Source organism: Ovis aries, chromosome 10 (assembly GCF_016772045.2).
Source record: "Ovis aries strain OAR_USU_Benz2616 breed Rambouillet chromosome 10, ARS-UI_Ramb_v3.0, whole genome shotgun sequence".
NCBI classification, from domain to species: domain Eukaryota; kingdom Metazoa; phylum Chordata; class Mammalia; order Artiodactyla; family Bovidae; genus Ovis; species Ovis aries.
The window spans coordinates 33,957,498-33,976,022 of record NC_056063.1 but is presented as its reverse complement, the minus strand read 5'-3'; the positions used below and the strand labels follow the sequence as shown (position 1 = coordinate 33,976,022).

General features: G+C 39.9%; 1 protein-coding gene across 3 annotated transcripts in view; it reads left to right on the top strand.

The window, feature by feature from the left end:
* The window catches only part of LOC101115632 (phospholipid-transporting ATPase IB), a 469,524-nt gene that overhangs the window by 143,263 nt on the left and 307,736 nt on the right, over positions 1–18,525 (top strand). For all 3 annotated transcript variants that reach the window (XM_042254882.2, XM_060394098.1, XM_060394100.1), the window contains exon 24: positions 3,678–3,742. In XM_042254882.2, coding sequence (XP_042110816.1) covers positions 3,678–3,742 — 65 coding nt within the window. The remainder of the gene's footprint in view (positions 1–3,677; positions 3,743–18,525) is intronic.

The following is an 18,525-nucleotide window of genomic DNA, read 5'->3' as shown; positions in this document are numbered from 1 at the left end:
TAAAAAAAAAGAAAGACCAAGGGAGGCTCTGTGGGTGAGATGGGTTTAAAACTTGAACCTCAAGAATTTGTTTCAGACAGAGAATGAGCATAGAACAGGTCAACGATGGCAGGGTTTGCAGGGGACGTGGTGAGGTATGTTTGAAGCCTTTCTGAGAGGCATCTGAGGATCTGGCAAGAAGGGTGTCTGGGTGTGGTTCTGTGGACAAGCCTTCAACATTCTGGTTCTCTGATGGGGAAGGATTCTTGAGCCTTGACCCAGTCTGGAGGAGATTGAGTTCCATCTGTTATCATCCGTTTTTGACGTCTGGAGCTATGTTTCATACGCTCACACTGGAACACTGAGTGACCAGATTCTACCTGATATCATTTAGAACCAACAGCACACTTGTTGAGGATTTGGAGCCAAGGCGAATCCCACTGTAGGGTAGTTTGGTGGATCCCAGGTATATGGTTAGTAGGAATCAGTCATTCCTAACCCTTCCAGAGGGCTTCCCAGGTGGCACAGTGGTAAAGAACCCACCTGCCAGTGCAGGAGATATAAGAGACACGGGTTCAGTCCCTGAGTCGGAAAAATCCCGTGGAGAAGGAAATGGCAACCCACTCCAGTGTTCTTGCCTGGAGAATCCGATGGACAGAGGAGCTTGTGGGCTATAGTCCATAGCGCCGCTAAGAGTTGGACATGTCTGAAGCGACTTAGCATGAACACGAACTTTGAAAAGTGTCTCCGAAGAAATCTGGGTTGAGCTATCTTTGACAATATATGCTTACCTCAAAAAAAAAAAAAAAGACACTGATAGTGAGTTCCAAGAGGTTTGTTTTGGTCATATTTTCTAGTGTGAATGATGATTTTATTAAACCCAGGTCCGGCTCTAAGTACCGTAGATACTGTAGTATTTTGATTTCTTTGATTCTACTCAGGTAGCAGAAAGACTCAATACTCTTGTGGTGTACTGTTAACTTCAGCCCTAGTAAAGAGTGAAATCCCAGAGGTCCCCTCCTCAGTCATTTTACGGTCGTCTTGTTAGATTGTGAGATTAAAGAAATAGACCTCAATTTACAAGAGTAGATTGACATTTCATACCTGGCTCTTCTCCAAGAGTTGATCTCATTTTATCCAAAAACATTAGAAGTCAAGCACAGCAAACTTGGATTGACATAATTTAATTTGCCACATTAGCTAAGTCACATTTAACTGTGTTAAATTTCCATGGTCTGTCTAGAGCAAGTGTTCTGTGTGATAATTCTTTAAGCAAAATCTTGCTTCGTTTTCCAAATTAAAAAAAAAAAAAAACCTGTTTCTTTTCAGAAGCCTTGAGTTCTGTGTATTTAAAATCATGAACATGTCAGTGGTTTTATTTATTACCCTCTCCCTGCAACGGATAGAAAAATACTTTGAGCTTTTCCATAATATCTTTATGCAGCTTCAGTTGTCAAGTGGCATTTGACTTAAATTGCAAAATGTAAAATCAAGCGGCAGGCGACGGCTTAAAGATTACAGCTTGCTTCTGCAGCTGTTGTTCATATCAAAAACTACCAGCAAATCCTTTCGCATGAGTTATACTAAATTTGTAACAGTGTCTATTGTGTAGAGTTGCTGGAAGTTTCTGGGGCAAGGGAAGAAAAACGATTAAAGTTTCAGTATCCCTGTTTGTCAATGAAAATAAAATGTAGATTCCCTTCTATACTTCACCTAAGAATTTATAGGAAGGAAGAATACATTTGTAAAATTTGGGGGAAAGAAAATTCAATTATTTCTATCCTGCTCTGTAGCACTTTAATGGCATCCTGGGAAACTCATTTCTACTCATCACTATTGTTAAAATACAGACTTGAACAAGTTTGGAAATGCACAGAAACTTGTGCTGTGTTTCTTTTTTTTTTTTTCTCTTTCCCTCTTAGAGGTTTAACAGGTGTTTGCTTGTGTGGTCCTGTGATTTTTGACTTAGTTGTTTCACTTTAAAAATATTAACCAGCAAAATAGTCTCATTCCCTTGAGATAACTGTTACTAACTGCCTGAACTAGGTATTCTTGATGGTATTCTTAAAAAAATTAAAATTGGATAAAAAGCTGTAGTTTTGTGCTAGGAAATTTGTGTTCTGAGGTGGCTGCTAAATATTCTTGTCAAATGACCATCATTAGTGGAGAATATACTTCATACATTCCAAAATGAACAAAAATATTTATCACCCCCCCAAAAAAAAACACCCCAAGGTTTTTCTCATCTTAATTTTAGCCTGTCTTGAGTTCTATTTTGTGCCTGTTAGTAGTGCTTCCTGGGGATGAAAAGAGAGCCTGCTGGGTAGAATCGAGCACATACTCACAGTAGGTCTGTGGCTTGTCCATCAGTTAAATGCCTGTTGTCTTTTCTAGTAAATACAGCATCTGTGGGAAGGGTTATTTTGGCTCTTCTGTGGAGGACTGCCCTGGCTCCTGTTGCCCAGGGAACAGCACGGGTTAAGGCCGTTCATGTGATGGTCACCTGCATCCTTGCATGAAGGGTGATGTCCTTCATGCTGATGACTTGCTCCCTGTTTCTCTGGTCAGTGGTCCATTATTGCTGTAAGGGCCACTTTTCTAGGTGGGAGGACTCTCTTCTTGCCTCGTCTCCATGAGATCAATTGAGCAGGGGTTGGTGGGGAACGCATGTTGTTGCCAGCTCTCTCAAGCAGGGTGATTTGAAAGAAAGCCCAGGGCCCCTATAAACACTCTGGGACTTGGGGTTTGCTAGGCCCACCTCCTCCTCTTCCCCAGAGCCTGGAGATTTGAAGGGGAGGAGTCAGAAGAGGCTCTCAAATTCTCCGTAGGAAAGAGCTTCATAGAAATATGTTCACCTTCTGGGAGGAAAAGTGGGAGAGTACCTAGCTTAAATTAACCTACAGAGGAGAGGTACCATTGTTTAAAATGCAATGGGAATTGTTAAGAATTAGCACTGAGATACTCTAATTCCAAACCCATTTTAAAGCTCATGTAATTTTTGAAATGGGATTGCTTTGAGCTTTCGCAGGAAAAGTAACTCTCTCTGTATCATAGGAATCCTTGGAAACCTGCTGTGAGATTTGAAGTAAAAGTGCAAGTGTTAGTTGCTCAATCATGTTTGACTCTTTGCAACCCCGTGGACTGTAGCCCGCCAGGCTCCTCTGTCCATGGGATTTTCCAGGCACGAATACTGGAGAGGGTTGCCATCCCTTTCTCCAGGGGATCTTCCCAACCCAGGGATCGAACCCGGGTCTCCTGCATTAGCAGGCAGATTCTTTGCCGTCTGAGCCACCAGGGAAGTCCCAAGCAGGTGAGGGACTAAATGTCACAGTAGGTGCGTTTATGGTGATTGAGGAGCAATTTTGGGTTCCATTTGTCTCCTGAAGTGTTTGCTGTTGTTGTAGAGAACCCAGGGCTCATCCTATTGTTCTACAAGGATAACAAGGATAAGGGAAAATCCACAGAAAACTGACAAGTGTTTATTGATATCTCGGTTATTAGTTATGGAGACCTTCGTGAGCACTGCTGTTAAAGCTGTCTGCAAGAGTCAAGCTCTACTCGATTCCTCTGTGTGAGCCCATAGGCTTAACACGGTCATCAGTCAGGTGCAGGATGGGGACTGAGTTCAGGTGACTTTGAACACGGTGCGTCCTGGCAAGGACGGAAATTCACGTATCTTATTCTTTTCCTCACTCTAGGTTATTCTTGCCGGTTGGTGTCACAGAACATGGCCCTTATCCTACTGAAGGAGGATTCTTTGGACGTAAGTAGCTTTTTGAAAGTTATATTTGATATAATTGTGTTAAACCTTTTGTTTATTTCTACTATGGCCGATAAGCAGTGTTTATGTATTTTCCTGAAAAGTGACTATGAAACTACTTGGTGTGTTTTCTGTTTTTGTTTATGAATAGATGGCATAAAGTCATATCTTTAAACATCAAAATAGTAAGTTTAGGACATTGCTTTTTGAGCTTCATGATGATGCTTTGTTTTACTCACCTAGAGTTGTGCATTTATAATGGAGTGGTCTTAGTCTGGTTTGACTTCTTGTTAGGATCTCCATAAAGGAGTGACAGTCAGCTCATGCTTGCTATGAAGACTTGCAGGATTTCCTTTCTAGTTTCAAGTGTCAGGAGTTGTCTCTGTGTATGACAGTTGGTTACACAGGCTCAGGGAGAATGGAAGAGACCCCTATTTGCCCTTTCACGGTCTAAAGGCACTGGTGAGATCCTGGCTGGGAGCTGATTTGTGGGTCACCAGTGGTCTGCCTGGCAGTGTGACAAAGTACCAGGAGCTCAACAGTGAGGTTCCATTTGTAGGTCACTTAATAAGAGCTTGTTCTGGCAGGTACCCGTGGCTATGCTTACTGTCAGTGCATATTTAAATGCCAGCTTTCAGAGCAGGTGTTAGGGTTAGTTACCCTTGTAATGGGGGGAGATGTACTACCTGCAAACTGGGGGTGTGACTCTTCCTGCCAAGGCCAGGGTGTGGTGTACCCATTGAGGATTCCAGGGGCAGGAGTCGGGGGGCGTCTGTACCGCTGAAGCCCCTCGTCAGTTGATGTGGGTGGTCTCTGCTTTCCCTCCCTGGGGTGTGGCGCTGGGTGAACCACGAGAGGTAAGAGGTGTTGCTGATCGCTCTTCTGTTTGGATGAGCATTTTATTCTCAGTCTTTCAATATGAGAGCAGTCTTAAACGCATGACTTAAGAACATGTTGAAGAAAAAGAGTCCCTGGGCAGATAAAAACCCAAGCTTACTGTTATACAGTAACATAACAGTAGGAATAGGAGTATGCTTTCTTAGAGATGAGCTGTCTGCCCTCATTGGGGAAATTCTTAAGTTACCACTGTCTCCTTCTCCTGGTGTAACCATCTACTTCTTCCACTTAAATTCGAATCATAGACCTCATGGAAGATGTTTTAGTTCATGCGAACTTACTCATTTGACCTGAACATTGTTTTATTGAGGTACTCTTTTCCCTTTATTACCCAGAACTTAAATTTTCAGTGTAAAATAAAGGGAAGCCACCAGCTTCTCTGGTGGCTCAGATGGTAAAGCATCTGCCTACAATGCGGAAGACCAGGGTTCGATCCCTGGGTTGGGAAAATCCCCTGGAGAAGGAAATGGCAACCCACTCCAGTATTCTTGCCTGGAAAATTCCATGGACTGAAGAGCCTGGTAGGCTACAGTTCATGGGGTTTCAAAAGAGTCGGACACGACTGAGCAACTTCACTTCACTTCACATATATATATATTTATATATATATATATATATATTTAATATATATATTTATATATATATATAAAGAGAAAATTTCCTGTAAGGGGTTAATGAGAAGTGAAAATATTTTTCTCTGCTGTCCATGGCAATAGTTGCTTACCATAAGTGGTTATTAATTACTTGAAGTGTAACCAGTTTGATTAAGGAACTATCAATTTCAAGTAATTTAAATGACCACATGTGGCTAGTGGCTGCTGTACTGGAAGACACAGTGAAGGTCATTTTCAGTCCATTTGTGCAGGGGTCAGCAATTTCTGGCCATTGGTCCAAATCTAAGCTTACCACTTATTTTTTTCTCTCTCAGTTTTTTTGAGACATAATTGACATACAGCACTGTACACGTTGGGCTTCCCTGGTGGCTCAGACAATAAAGAATCTGCCATGAGACCTGGGTTCAATCCCTAGGTCGGGAAGATTCCCCAGGGAAGGGGATGGCTACCGACTCCAGCATTCTTGCCTAGAGAATTCCATGGACTGAGGAGCCTGGCAGGCTCCAGTCCATGGGCTTGCAAAGAGTCAGGCGTGACCAATAACACCCATTTAATGTGTTCAATAAAATGACTTACCTGCATTATGAAATGATGACTGCAATACACTGAGTGAATGTCATCTCCTAGATACAAATTAAATAGAAAAAATATTTCTTGTGATGAGGACTCTTAGGATTTACTCTTAACAACTTTCATATATAACTTACAGCAGTTAATAAATAAACTATATTTATCATGTTGTACATTCCATCCCTAGTGCTTATTTTCTTTACAGCTGGAAGTTTGTAGCTTCTGACCATCTTCCTATACTCCCCCCTCCCCAGTCCCTCACTTCTGGTACCCACAAATCTGATCTTTCTCTATGAGTTTGCTTTTGAAATATAATTGACCTATAGCACTGTTAGTTCCTGTTACACAACATAGGGATTTGACCACCTGTTTTTGTAAATAAAGTTTTATTGGAAGATAGTCATTTACATATTGTCAGTGGTAAAGGTAAATAATTGCAAAACAGAACAAATCGTCCATGAACCCTCACCTGTTTGCTGTCTGCTCCCTTCCTGATGAGAAGGAAACTGACTCCATTCTAGTTTCACTGTGTGCTATTGCTGTATCTTCTAAAACAATGTTTTTTGAAATGTTAAGAAGCACTAAGAGAGAAGTAGAATCTTTGGCTAATTTGGGGGGAGATCCAGAGTTATAAATAATTAAGTACATTTCCCTACCACAAGTTTTGTGCTATCTTTAATATGCTTATCACACTGAGTCAGGCAGAGGGTGATATAGAATATTTTGTTAACCAAACTTATTTAAACCACTGAGTTTGTTTTTTTTTTTTTTTTGATAAGTAACTCCGTGATAGCAATTCAGTTCAGTTCATTTCAGTTCAGTCGCTCAGTCGTGTCCGACTCTTTGCAACCCCATGAATCGCAGCACCCCAGGCCTCCCTGTTCATCACCATCTCCCGGAGTTCACTCAGATTCATGTCCATCGAGTCTGTGATGCCATCCAGCCATCTCATCCTCTGTCGTCCCCTTCTCCTCCTGCCCCCAATCCCTCCCAGCATCAGAGTCCTTTCCAGTGAGTCAACTCTTCTCATGAGGTGGCCAAAGTACTGGAGTTTCAGCTTTAGCATCAATGATAGCAATACAGGTTTAGAAATGCTGATTTTAAAAATATAGAGATTTCCTCTTTACAGATGTGATAAAGTAAAAGCAAATAAAAGAGGATACTCAGAGTAAGAAAACAGAAAAACACATATTTAACTTCAGAATTTATGTGAAATCAACAGATATTTGAGTGTTCTTAGTAGGCCGTGCAGATTGCTAGAATTGCAGATGTAGCAATAAATGACAGTGTATTCTCTACTCTCAGGTTTCTATTTTAGCTGAGAAAATAGCCATTTAGTATTGACTTAATTAAGCTTTTTTTGTGCCAGTTGCCACAAAGGAGAAATGTAAGGTAAGATGCTAAGTACAAATAGTTAGGGGGGTTCATGAGCTTTCTTGGCGCAAGATGAGATGGTAAATATTTTAGGCTCTAGGTCACAGCTGCTCTTTTCTCCCCCTTTAATGAGAAAGCAGCTGTAGATAGTACACACACAGGTCACACATACACAGATGTGAGCGTGTCCCATTCGCATACACACATCTGTCTCTTTGTACTCATGTTCTTAACACATTACTGACCAGGGGATTTTATAGACTCTAACACCAGTGGCCATAATACCTTTCCAGTCAATAATGTATTAAGTATTTTCCAAAAGTGACTGTACGAGTCAAAAAGGAAGTCTTCATGATATTTCAGAGAATTGGTCATCATTTGGCTTGTTCTGTGAATCTAAGGCTCCGAACCAACAAATCAGTGATTTTAAAAAAAGTTCATTATAAAACTTCCCTGGGGGCTCAGCTGGTAAAGAATCTGCTGGTAACGCGGGAGACCTGGGTTCGATCCCTGGATTAAGAAGATCCTCTGGAGAAGGAAAAGGCTACCCACTCCAGTATTCTGGCCTGGATAATTCCATGGACTACAGTCCATGGGGTCTCAAAGAGTCAGACACGACTGAGGGACTTTCACACTCATAAAAATCTGTAGTCTTGGAAATTTAAAAGCCACTCATAAATAATTCAAGAGTCAGAGAGGAAATCACATTGGAAATTAGAAAATACTTAGAATGATTGAAAAATACTTTGCATCAAAATCTGTGGGATTTGAATTTCCCAGAGAGAGAAATTTGTATCATCACTGCTTATCGTATAAAAGAGGAAATACTTAAAAGTAGTAAGCTATTCATACAGTTTAAGATGTTAGCAAAAGAGCAAGATAAGATCAACAAAACTGAAAGTGGATTCTTCAAAAAGACTAATGAGATTAACACACACAAAGCTGGTCAGGGAAAAAAAATGTTAGGAATGAGAAAAGAGAAATAACTTCAGGTAGAGAGAGCAGTGATTAAATATGAATGACTGTGTAAATAAATTTGAGGCTTAGATGAAATGGGTAATTACCTAGGAAAAACATAAAACTTCAGACTCCAGGAAATAGGAACCTGAATAACCCTGCAACCGTTAGAGGAATAGTCTCATGACTTCTGATTTTTTCCTCCAAAGAGAATACATTATACTCTAGTTTTGTCAAGAATTAAAAGAACAAACAGTTCCAATTTTATAGAAAGTCTTCCAAAAAAAATACCCAAAAGAGTCAATACTTTTCAGTGTAGGTTGATGTTTAAAGTAACCTTTGGATCAAAAGCAATAGGGGCAGAATGATAAAGAAAAATTGCAGGTCAGTCTCAACCGTGAACGGAGAGGTAACATTCTGTGATAAAAGATCAACAAACCAAATCCAATAATATAAAAGAAATCAGACATATGATATAGTTGGGTTTAATTCCAAGGCTGTAAGCATATGTTTTCTTGAGAAAAATCTGCTGTTAATATACTTTGCTTCATTAACAGATAGAAATAATACAGTCATCCAATTGGATGTAGAAAAAAATTTAGTATTTATCTTTAGCCAACAACAGCAACAAACTTTAAATCCTGGAGTAGGAGTACACTTAACTTGATAAGGTGCATCTACTGAAATCCTATGTCAAATAACCATATCATTCATGGTCAATGATGAACTCGTCTCTAAAGTAGAGAGACAGCATGTTCCCGCCAGGAGTCCCTGTTATTGCCTAGATGTCCTGGGTTGCTAGATGACTTTTTAAAGAAACAATATTACAGATGATTGAAGCTTCACTAGTTCTCCTTTATCCATGGTCTAAAACCTTTGGGTTCCTTTGCCATCCACGTGTGTATCTATAAGCTATGTCAAACCTGGTTTTGAAGCTTTAATTTTGAGATCGTATTTTATGTATCTCTGTGCAGTTTGCTTTTTTCACCCGTGTTTTTGACATTGACTCATGCTGATTAGTCTAGTTCCAGCTCATTGCTGAACAGCATTGAAAACTTGGTGGTAGACGTTTCGGATTGAGCTTCCGTTTTTGTGTTGTGGTGACTGCTGCTGAGACCGTTGCACCTGTGTGATCTCTGTGCCCCTGCACCGAGAAACAAGTCCAGCTGCTCAGTGTGCACACCCTCTGTGTCACTGGGTGACACTTCTTTCTCTCTGGGGTGGTTCCACCACACACTCCTCCTCCAGGAGTGTGTACAGGTTTCCATGACTACAAACCCCATTTCTGCGGATGCTCCATCCGTAATACAATAGGCACAAAAAAGATGTCAGTTTCCCATTATCTTTGCCGAAGGCTGACAGTCACCTCTTAGTGGGTCTTTTTCATACTGCTTCCTGACTGCTTGGGAAAAGTTTCCAGCGTGCTCCTCCACTCTGATTTCTCTCAAGAACTTCTGGGGCCTGTGTGATGAATTATGTTCAGTGTGTGGAACATCATTCTCAAGGGTTGTGGACTCCACCTCCTGCCCTCCGTACCTTTTTGGTGATCTTTTTTTTTTTTTTTTTCTTTGTGGGTAAATGGTTTCTAAAGCAGTCCTTTTCCCCCAAATAAATGAATACGAATCCTTCTTTGTTTCCATTCTTCAGTGACCACTTAATAAAGCCGAAATTTTAAGAGCAGTATTCGGTATAGCTTTTCTCATCAGATTCTTCGAGTCCCTGAAGTTACCTGTTGGGGATCCAGAAAGAAAGTGATACTTCTAGTCTGTCCCCGCCTCTGGAACATTTATTTTCTGTTTCTGAATCACAAGTTGTAGGAATCACTCTTTGTTCCTTTAAAAAAAAACTTAGCAAATCTGATAGATTGAATTAGGTTGTAGGGGACAAATTGCTGTGGCCAACCAAGCACATATGGCTCCTATTGAAGGTAATCATAGTAACCCTTTGACACGTGTGGCAGCTGCTGCCAGTCTCCAGCCAGGATCTAGGCTTAGAGGGCGGTGCACATGTAATTTAAGCAGTAACCTCAAGATTAAATATGTCATTGACAATGATTTTGCAGAATAAAGCTGAAGCCTGCTGTATCTTGAAAAGGAAATTATTTCAGACATATAAATAGCTTACTGTACAGTTTAATTATAGTCTTAGTAGTAGACAAGGCTCAACTGATGAATCTCCACAAGGAGATTCATGTAGGACTGAAAATCTTGCTGCATTTGTATGGAAATAGCAAAAGCTATGATGCCAAGTGGAATGTAAAACCAGTTTCAATTAATTTTGCAGTTAATTTTTTGACTGTAATTGTATGGAGAGTTATTATTCCATGACCACGTACAGTTTCTTTATCATTGTCTAATAGATTAATTTGAAGGTCTTTTCCTTTTTATTTATGTGGCATTTGCAGTATTTAGATATTAGGTTTTAGTTTTATAAGTTGATTGTTTTTATATATTATTCTTTTTTGACTGCACCTTGTAGCTTGGGGGATCTTAATTCCCTGACCAGGGATTGAACCTGGGCCTCAGCAGTGAAAGCAAGTCCTAACCACTGGACCACCAGGAAATTCCCTTTATAACTTTATTTAAATTCTGGGATTTTATGTTCCATTGAATCTGAATTATAAGCACTTTTCAATATTTCAGTTCTTTCCATTGAGAATTTACAGACTAGTTTTGTAAGTGGGTGTTTATTTGAAGGGTTTGGCCAAATAGAACTGAAAACTGGTTTACCTGACAAAAACTCTTAAGTTGGGTGCAGAGACAAGGACAAGATATTTGCTTGCCAACCTGATTCTTTGTTGGTGTTACCTCAACTTTGTTGTTTATTGTGGTTTTCTCTACGAATTTCTTGAATTTATTTTTGTTAGAATCATGCAATTTACTGAATTACTTATATTTTCCCATGTTTTTTCTTCATTACTTTATTTTAAAAAGTGAGTGTGATCTGGTGAGAAGAGTTTAAGAAACACCCCTCTCCCTTCACTCTTAGCTTCCGTGACCTTCCCCTCATAAACCTTATTATCTAGATTTAAAATACACAATGGATAAAGAAAGGAGTGGGTTTCTAACAGTTTTGCAAAATAGCACTTGGTGGTGTGATGCATGTTTGTGTTTAAAATTCAACCGTTTCTACCCATGTAGCCTACCAAAACCCTCTGCCTCATGACACATTATTTTTATTAATTTATGTGTTTCTATGTTTTATATTATGAATTTAAACAATACAGAAATCAATTACTGGTCTGGAAATTACGTGCAAGTGTCCAGCATGTAAGTATGCCATATTCATGAAAGCAGGTTGAGAATCCAGGGCTTGTTGCCTGTCCTGTAGAAAATGTGTAGGAACTGAAAGACGGTATGAGCTTGGATGGACATTTGGGTGGCAGTGGGAAAGGAGATTCCTTTTTGAACTTTAGAACTGAAGCTATTTCTAGTTTCTGGTTGTGGTAGGTGTAAGCTTAACCAGCTCTCCTGCTGAAGATAAGTAAGGCTGTTGAATTAATATTTTTATGTGTTGAAGAGAAGACAGGTGAGGAGTTCTCAGATAAAACTGAAGGAAGAACAGAAGCCTTGTCCTGAAGGCCTTCATGGCCATAGCCTAGGGATCTGAGTGAGCGGGGTGAACCTGGCTTCCTGTGGGCTTGACACCTGTGTTCTTTGCACCTGTCAGGTGCAGAGTACTCACAGAACTAGGACTGAGAAGTTGAAGTTTGTATTTTGTACAGAAAGAAAATGGCCTTGGGTGGAAGACCTAAGTTGCACAATAGACTGAAAAGCAAAGAAAGTGTAAAATGTGCAATAAAACCTAGATTAATACTGAATGTATCCAGTAATACCTGGGGATATAGTATCAATTTGAAATATAACATGATGATAGCCTACAAGTTGAAGAGTGGGAAATAGATATTAGTTGGAAACCCTCATGTTGTTTGGAAATAGTTTTCAAGCAGAAATTGCTTTATGGTCGATAGAACTCTGAAGACTTAACAGCTTTTTCCTCCCTTTTAAATAGAATAATGGAACCAAATGTTCCAAGTAGACACTGTGAATCCTATTGCTTGGTGCCTGTCATCAAGGGGGAAAGTTGGAAATTGGTAAACCAATGATGACATTACTTTTTATTGAAGTATAGTTAATTCACAAAGCCATGTTAGTTTCTGCTGTGCATCAAAGTGATCAGTTATATGTGTATATATATATATATATTCCTTTTTATATTCTTTTCCATTATAGTTTATTATGAGATATTGAATATAGTCCCTTGTGCTATATAGTAGGACCTTGTCATTTATCTTTTTTATATATAGCAGCTGTATCTGTTAATCTCAACCTCCTAATTTATCCCTCCCCTGCCTTTCCCCTCTGGTAACCATGTTTGTTTTCTATGTCTGTGAGTCTGGTTCTGTTTCATCATATGAGCTCATTTGTGTCATATTTTAGATCCTACATATAAGTGATATCATATGGTATTTGTCTTTCTCTGACTCCCCTTCATATGATACTCTCTAGGCCCATCCATGCAAATGGCATTATTTCATTCTTTTTAATGACTGAGGTATATTTCATTGTATATATGCACCACATCTTTGTTATCCATTCAGCTGTCAATGAACAGGTATGTTGCTTCCATGTCTTGGCTCCAATGGTGACATTTTAATTTTATTTCAGTAAAATTATATGAAACTGTAGAGGGAAAAGAGACCCAAACAAATGAAAGAATCCTCAAGGAATGTATGATCATTATGATGGGGAGCTGGTTTGAGGGGGTTAAGGTGAGGGTTGAGCTGTGTTCCTGTGGAAGGATTATCGGTGTTGCTGTCTGGCCTCGGTTTCATTGCGCCTCTTGCTATGTTCGTGTGACTGGTCCCAGCGTCCTCCACTCTAGGCTCAGCATCCCCAGGGAAGGTGTCTTATCCTACTTACTCTTATGTCTGCTCTCTTCTCCAGTTCACAAGAAGGTACCTTGAGATGCATCAAGAAATATTTACTTAATAATCAGGACAGATGCTCTCAATATAATTTGTTTTGTGCATTATTAAGTATAAAAACTGCTCATGTGTCAAATATCAGATTTCTTAGTCCCTGGGCTGAGTGTTGGTGGAGACACTGGATGACAAATTTACCATTAGACTCAATTAGAACTAGGCTAAATCTGTTTACTTCGCTATTTTTATTTTCCACAAACTGTTCTGCTACTTGGTGCTTACTTGCCATTGTCTTGGATTTTTAAAATTAGTATGTTTAACTCCTAAAGCATTACCTTGGGCTGATAATGCTTATGAATGTCGATCTTGGAAATTCTTGAGGGATTTTGCAGAACAGAGAGATCAGTTCCTTTCTCTTAAGTATAATTGTCTTAGGTTTTATTTAATACATTTCATTTTTTACCAAAATCTAATTCACATACAGGTAAATTCACCATCACGCATTCTTATTTCTGTATTATGAGACATACTGGAACATGGAGTTTTATTTTAGTTTCAAAGTTTTGAGACAATAATGGAGGAATTCTTTCTTTAAGTAAGCTCATACATTTTGTTTTAAATTGCATTCATGGGGAAAATACTTACCATAAATTTAGTTCATGGGACAAAATATATTTTCTGTTCGCCCTTTCTATAGGAACTCCATTAGATCATTTCTAATTCTGAATTTGTATCAAAATCTACATAATGGCAATGAGTAAATGATGTAAAATACTCATTCAAATAAAAGATTGAATTCTAGAGAAAAAAAATAAACAAAAAACTTACTGTGTAATCTGTATTCTTCCTAATGAGAGTCATTATGGACAGAGACCTTCATAGTTTTTTGGGTCAGACCCCAAAGTCCATTTTTTTAAAAATCATTCCAGCTAATGTTGATATTTATCAAATCCAATCCTGATATATGTGAGGAAATTTGGGGGTGAGTGGCAGGTGCAATTGCTTATATAACAGTGGGTTTCCCCTTGAGGAATTTGAAGATCTGTTTCTTTTGAAGTATTGATTGTCAAAATTAGAAATCATAGAGAACAAGTTTGTACTGAATCTAGAGCAAATTTACCCCAAAGTTTGTCTTTAAAATCCACAGTGGGCTTTGAATTTTGTCCTGTGGACATGATTCAATTATACCTTGACCCTGTGTTATTTTTATATATCAAGATGTTCAGGGAATGTATGTGGCAAGAGTGAGGTGTGTAAGTGGAGCTAAACAGATTTGGGGCAGCTGGCCTGTTTAGTGCCTAATGGAGAGAAAAGAAACCAAAAGAACCAGTGACATAAGCAGTCTCATGAGGCGTGATGATGAGCAGAAGCCAGGAGGGAGGGTGTCACAAAAGACTGGGGGTGCTGATGAAAGAGAAAGACAAATACCACACGATGTCCTTAAATGTAGAATCTGAGACGTAACACAGATGAACCTGTCCGTGAAACAAACAGAATCATGGGCATTAGAGAAGAGGCTTGTGGTTGCCAAGGAGCAGGGGAGGCAGGGGAGGGAAGAATTGGGCGTTTGGGGTTAGCAGACGCAAGCTGTTACATATAAGATGGATAAACAACAAGGTCCTACTGTAGAGCACAGAACTACATTCAATATCCTGTGATAAACCACAGTGGAAAAGAGCATGAAAAAATGCACACATGTGCATTCCCTTTGCTGTACAGCCGAAAGGAGCACACTTTTGTAAATCAACTATACTTCAATAAAAGTTTTTCCAAATTGGTAATGTTCAGGTATAAAATGATTATATTTTGAAACCCAGAAAAGCCATGAATCTTATCCTGCCCTCCTGACCCTTCTCCCCACTCCCATACTTTAGAAAAGGGTGAAATAATCTGAAACAAATGTTTATAGGAGTTCCTATAGGGTCATTACGAACCTAAGTCATCATGTAACAGAAAAATGGATTTGCCCAGATTTTCTCATTTAAACATTTGTGTGTAAATCTGTTAGAGGTATTCTCGATTAAATGTCTTTGCTATAAATTATGAGCCACTGAAGTTTAAAGACTACATTGTAATATGCATCCCTCAGCCCCCAGATTAAACTTGAACATGAAAGCCTAGGACCATGATGTTTTTTAAAGGTTCTTCTCAGTATCAATTCAGATGATGAAACAGGTTTTTTTTCCCCCCCTTTTTTTTTTCAAGGAAAGTTATGAAGAGGCCAATATAAAAATCCTATAAATTCACTCAGTGTATTTTTTGCATATATGTGTGTGTGTGTGTGTGTGTGTGTGTGTGTATTTTTCATTTTCTGATACTGTCATTAGGACCAGTTTCTCTTTCTTTGTTTTGGGTTTATCACCATCGTGGACTTGGGACATTGGAGGAGTTTATCTTCATGGAAATAAAACTGCTCTAACTTTTCAGTTGTTATAGAAAACTTCCCCAAAATATAATCCCCCCAAATCCACCCCCCCATCTTATTCCCTACAATTCTGAATTGGTCTATTGAACAAACTCTGCCTGTAACATCCTCAGCATCCAGCATGCTGCCTTACATTATAATGGGTATTCAATATACCGAAAGAATGAATTTCTCACTTTGTTCCTGATTTTCGCTCCTGAGATACTCAGCCTAATCCTGCTCGTGTGGATGATCATTTCTTCCTGGCTTACCTTGTTTCCTTCATGCCTGCACCTCTCAAACAAAATCTGGGTTTCCATGTCCTCATCTTAGGGAGCTTATTTTGCTCTGTGTTGCTGACTCAGTGGAGGCTTTGCCTTGTTCTCCTTAGGGCTGTGAGCTTGTGTGTTAAGACATGTATTCCATGTAGGCGGTGCTTAAGACAATAACAGAATTGAAATCCCTAAGAAGCATGTTTTTCAGTGGGAAAGTGGCCTGCCTTTTCCTCTATGTTTCTTTTCTCGTCAGCATCTCTCTCATTTCTCTTGCCTTTGCTGGTCTGTAGGAGTCCCTGCTGTATAGTGTTTACAGCTTGGGGAGAGACAGTAGGTTAAGCCTGGGGCCAGAGTTCTATTATCACCTATTTATACCTGTGGTTTATGAACACAGAAGTGAAAAAGGAGAGGAATTTGGAGGAAATTAAATTATAGAAACTGCCTTGGGTTGATTGAGTTATAATCTTAATGCTCTACTTTTTGTAACTGTAGACAGCTCCTTTACGTTTACAAATGTCATCTCAATTTAATTTCCATTTTGCTAAGTCATTGGGAGACTTGGTGAACTGCAACAAATACTTGATATTTTTTCTGTATATTTTTAATGGTGTCTGTATTGGAAAATATTGCCTAAAGTTTGAACAATGCACTTTCTAAGCACACATGACAGTATATCCCCAAACTGTAAGTACAAAGGGCATCTGAGATATGTATGCACCTTGCCAACTTGCCAGCTGGTGGTCTTGTGTACATGAGCTGCTTTGCAGAAATATAGCCAGTTTTCCCAAATAACGTGACTAGTACAATTTTCCTGGTGACCACCCCATAAGTTCTCATTTCTGTTTCAGCTCCTGTAAATTTAATGACTGCCTGATTTTAGGAGGTCCTTTCCATGTGCAGTAGCGTGTTACTTGGGGCATACTTGAATCGGCTGAGACCTAGAAGGTTTTTGTATCTGAATTCCCTCTAGACATGCAGAAAGGTTATTGTTTCTTTAATGGTGTAAGGAAAGCTTCACAGCAACGACAGATAGTGCATGATCAGTTATATATAGTCCCATTTGTGGGGAGAACAACTTGGAGTATGAGGGTGGGCAATGAGAAGATGGACCTTTAGTGACCAGAGGAAAAGAATTTGGTGTGGATCCAGAGTTGCACTTGTCTCAGCTGCAGGGAATCAGCAACACTGTTCCTTAGGGGGACGCACAAGCTGGGGTCCAGTCATCAAGAGACAAATTGTTCTTTAAGAAGACAACACCTTGTTCTTTTTGTTTCCATTTTTTAAAAAGATTATTTTTTGAAGTATACTTGATTTACAGCATTGTGTTAGTTTCTGCTGTAAAGCAAAGTGATTCAGTTATACATATACATGTCAATGGCACCCCACTCCAGTACTCTTGCCTGGAAAATCCCACGGACAGAGGAACCTGGTAGGCTGCAGTCCATGGAGTCGCTAGGAGTCGGACATGACTGAGCAGCTTCACTTTCACTTTTCACTTTCATGCATTGGAGAAGGAAATGGCAACCCACTCAGTGTTCTTGCCTGGAGAATCCCAGGGACGGGGGAGCCTGGTGGGCTGCCATCTGTGGGGTCGCACAGAGTTGGACACGACTGAAGCAACATACATGTATCAGTTCAGTTCAGTCACTCAGTCGTGTTCGACTCTTTGTGACCCCATGAATTGCAGCACGCCAGGCCTCCCCGTCCATCACCAACTCCCGGACTTCACTCAGACTCATGTCCATTGAGTTGGTGATGCCATCCAGCCATCTCATCCTCTGTTGGCCTCTTCTCCTCCTGCCCCCAATCCCTCCCAGTATCAGAGTCTTTTCCAGTGAGTCAACTCTTCGCATGAGGTGGCCAAAGTACTGGAGTTTCAGCTTTAGCATCATTCCTTCCAAAGAACACCCAGGACTGATCTCCATTAGAATGGACTGGTTGGATCTCCTTGCAGTCCAAGGGACTCTCAGGAGTATTCTCCAACACCACAGTTCAAAAGCATCAATTCTTCAGCACTCAGCTTTCTTCACAGTCCAACTCTCACATCCATACAGGACCACTGGAAAAACCATAGCCTTGACTAGACGGACCTTTGTCGGCAAAGTAATGTCTCTGCTTTTGAATATGCTATCTAGGTTGGTCATAACTTCCCTTCCAAGGAGTAAGCGTGTTTTAATTTCATGGCTGCAATCACCATCTGCAGTGATTTTGGAGCCCCCCAAAATAAAGTCTGACACTGTTTCCACTGTTTCCCCATCTATTTCCAATGAAGTGATGGGACCGGATGCCATGATCTTCGTTTTCTGAATGTTGAGCTTTAAGCCAACTTTTTCACTCTCCACTTCCACTTTCATCCAGAGGCTTTTGAGTTCCTCTTCACTTTCTGCCATAAGGGTGGTGTCATCTGCGTATCTGAGGTTATTGATATTTCTCGAGGCAATCTTGATTCCAGCTTATGTTTCTTCCAGTCCAGCATTTCTCATGATGTACTCTGCATATAAGTTAAATAAGCACGGTGACAATATACAGCCTTGATGTACTCCTTTTCCTATTGGGAACCAGTCTGTTGTTCCATGTCCAGTTCTAACTGTTGCTTCCTGACCTGCATACAGATTTCTCAAGAGGCAGATCAGGTGGACTGGTATTCCCATCTCTTGAAGATTTTCCACAGTTTATTGTGATCCACACAGTCAAAGGCTTTGGCATAGTCAATAAAGCAGAAATAGATGTTTTTCTGGAACTCTCTTGCTTTTTCCATGATCCAGCAGATG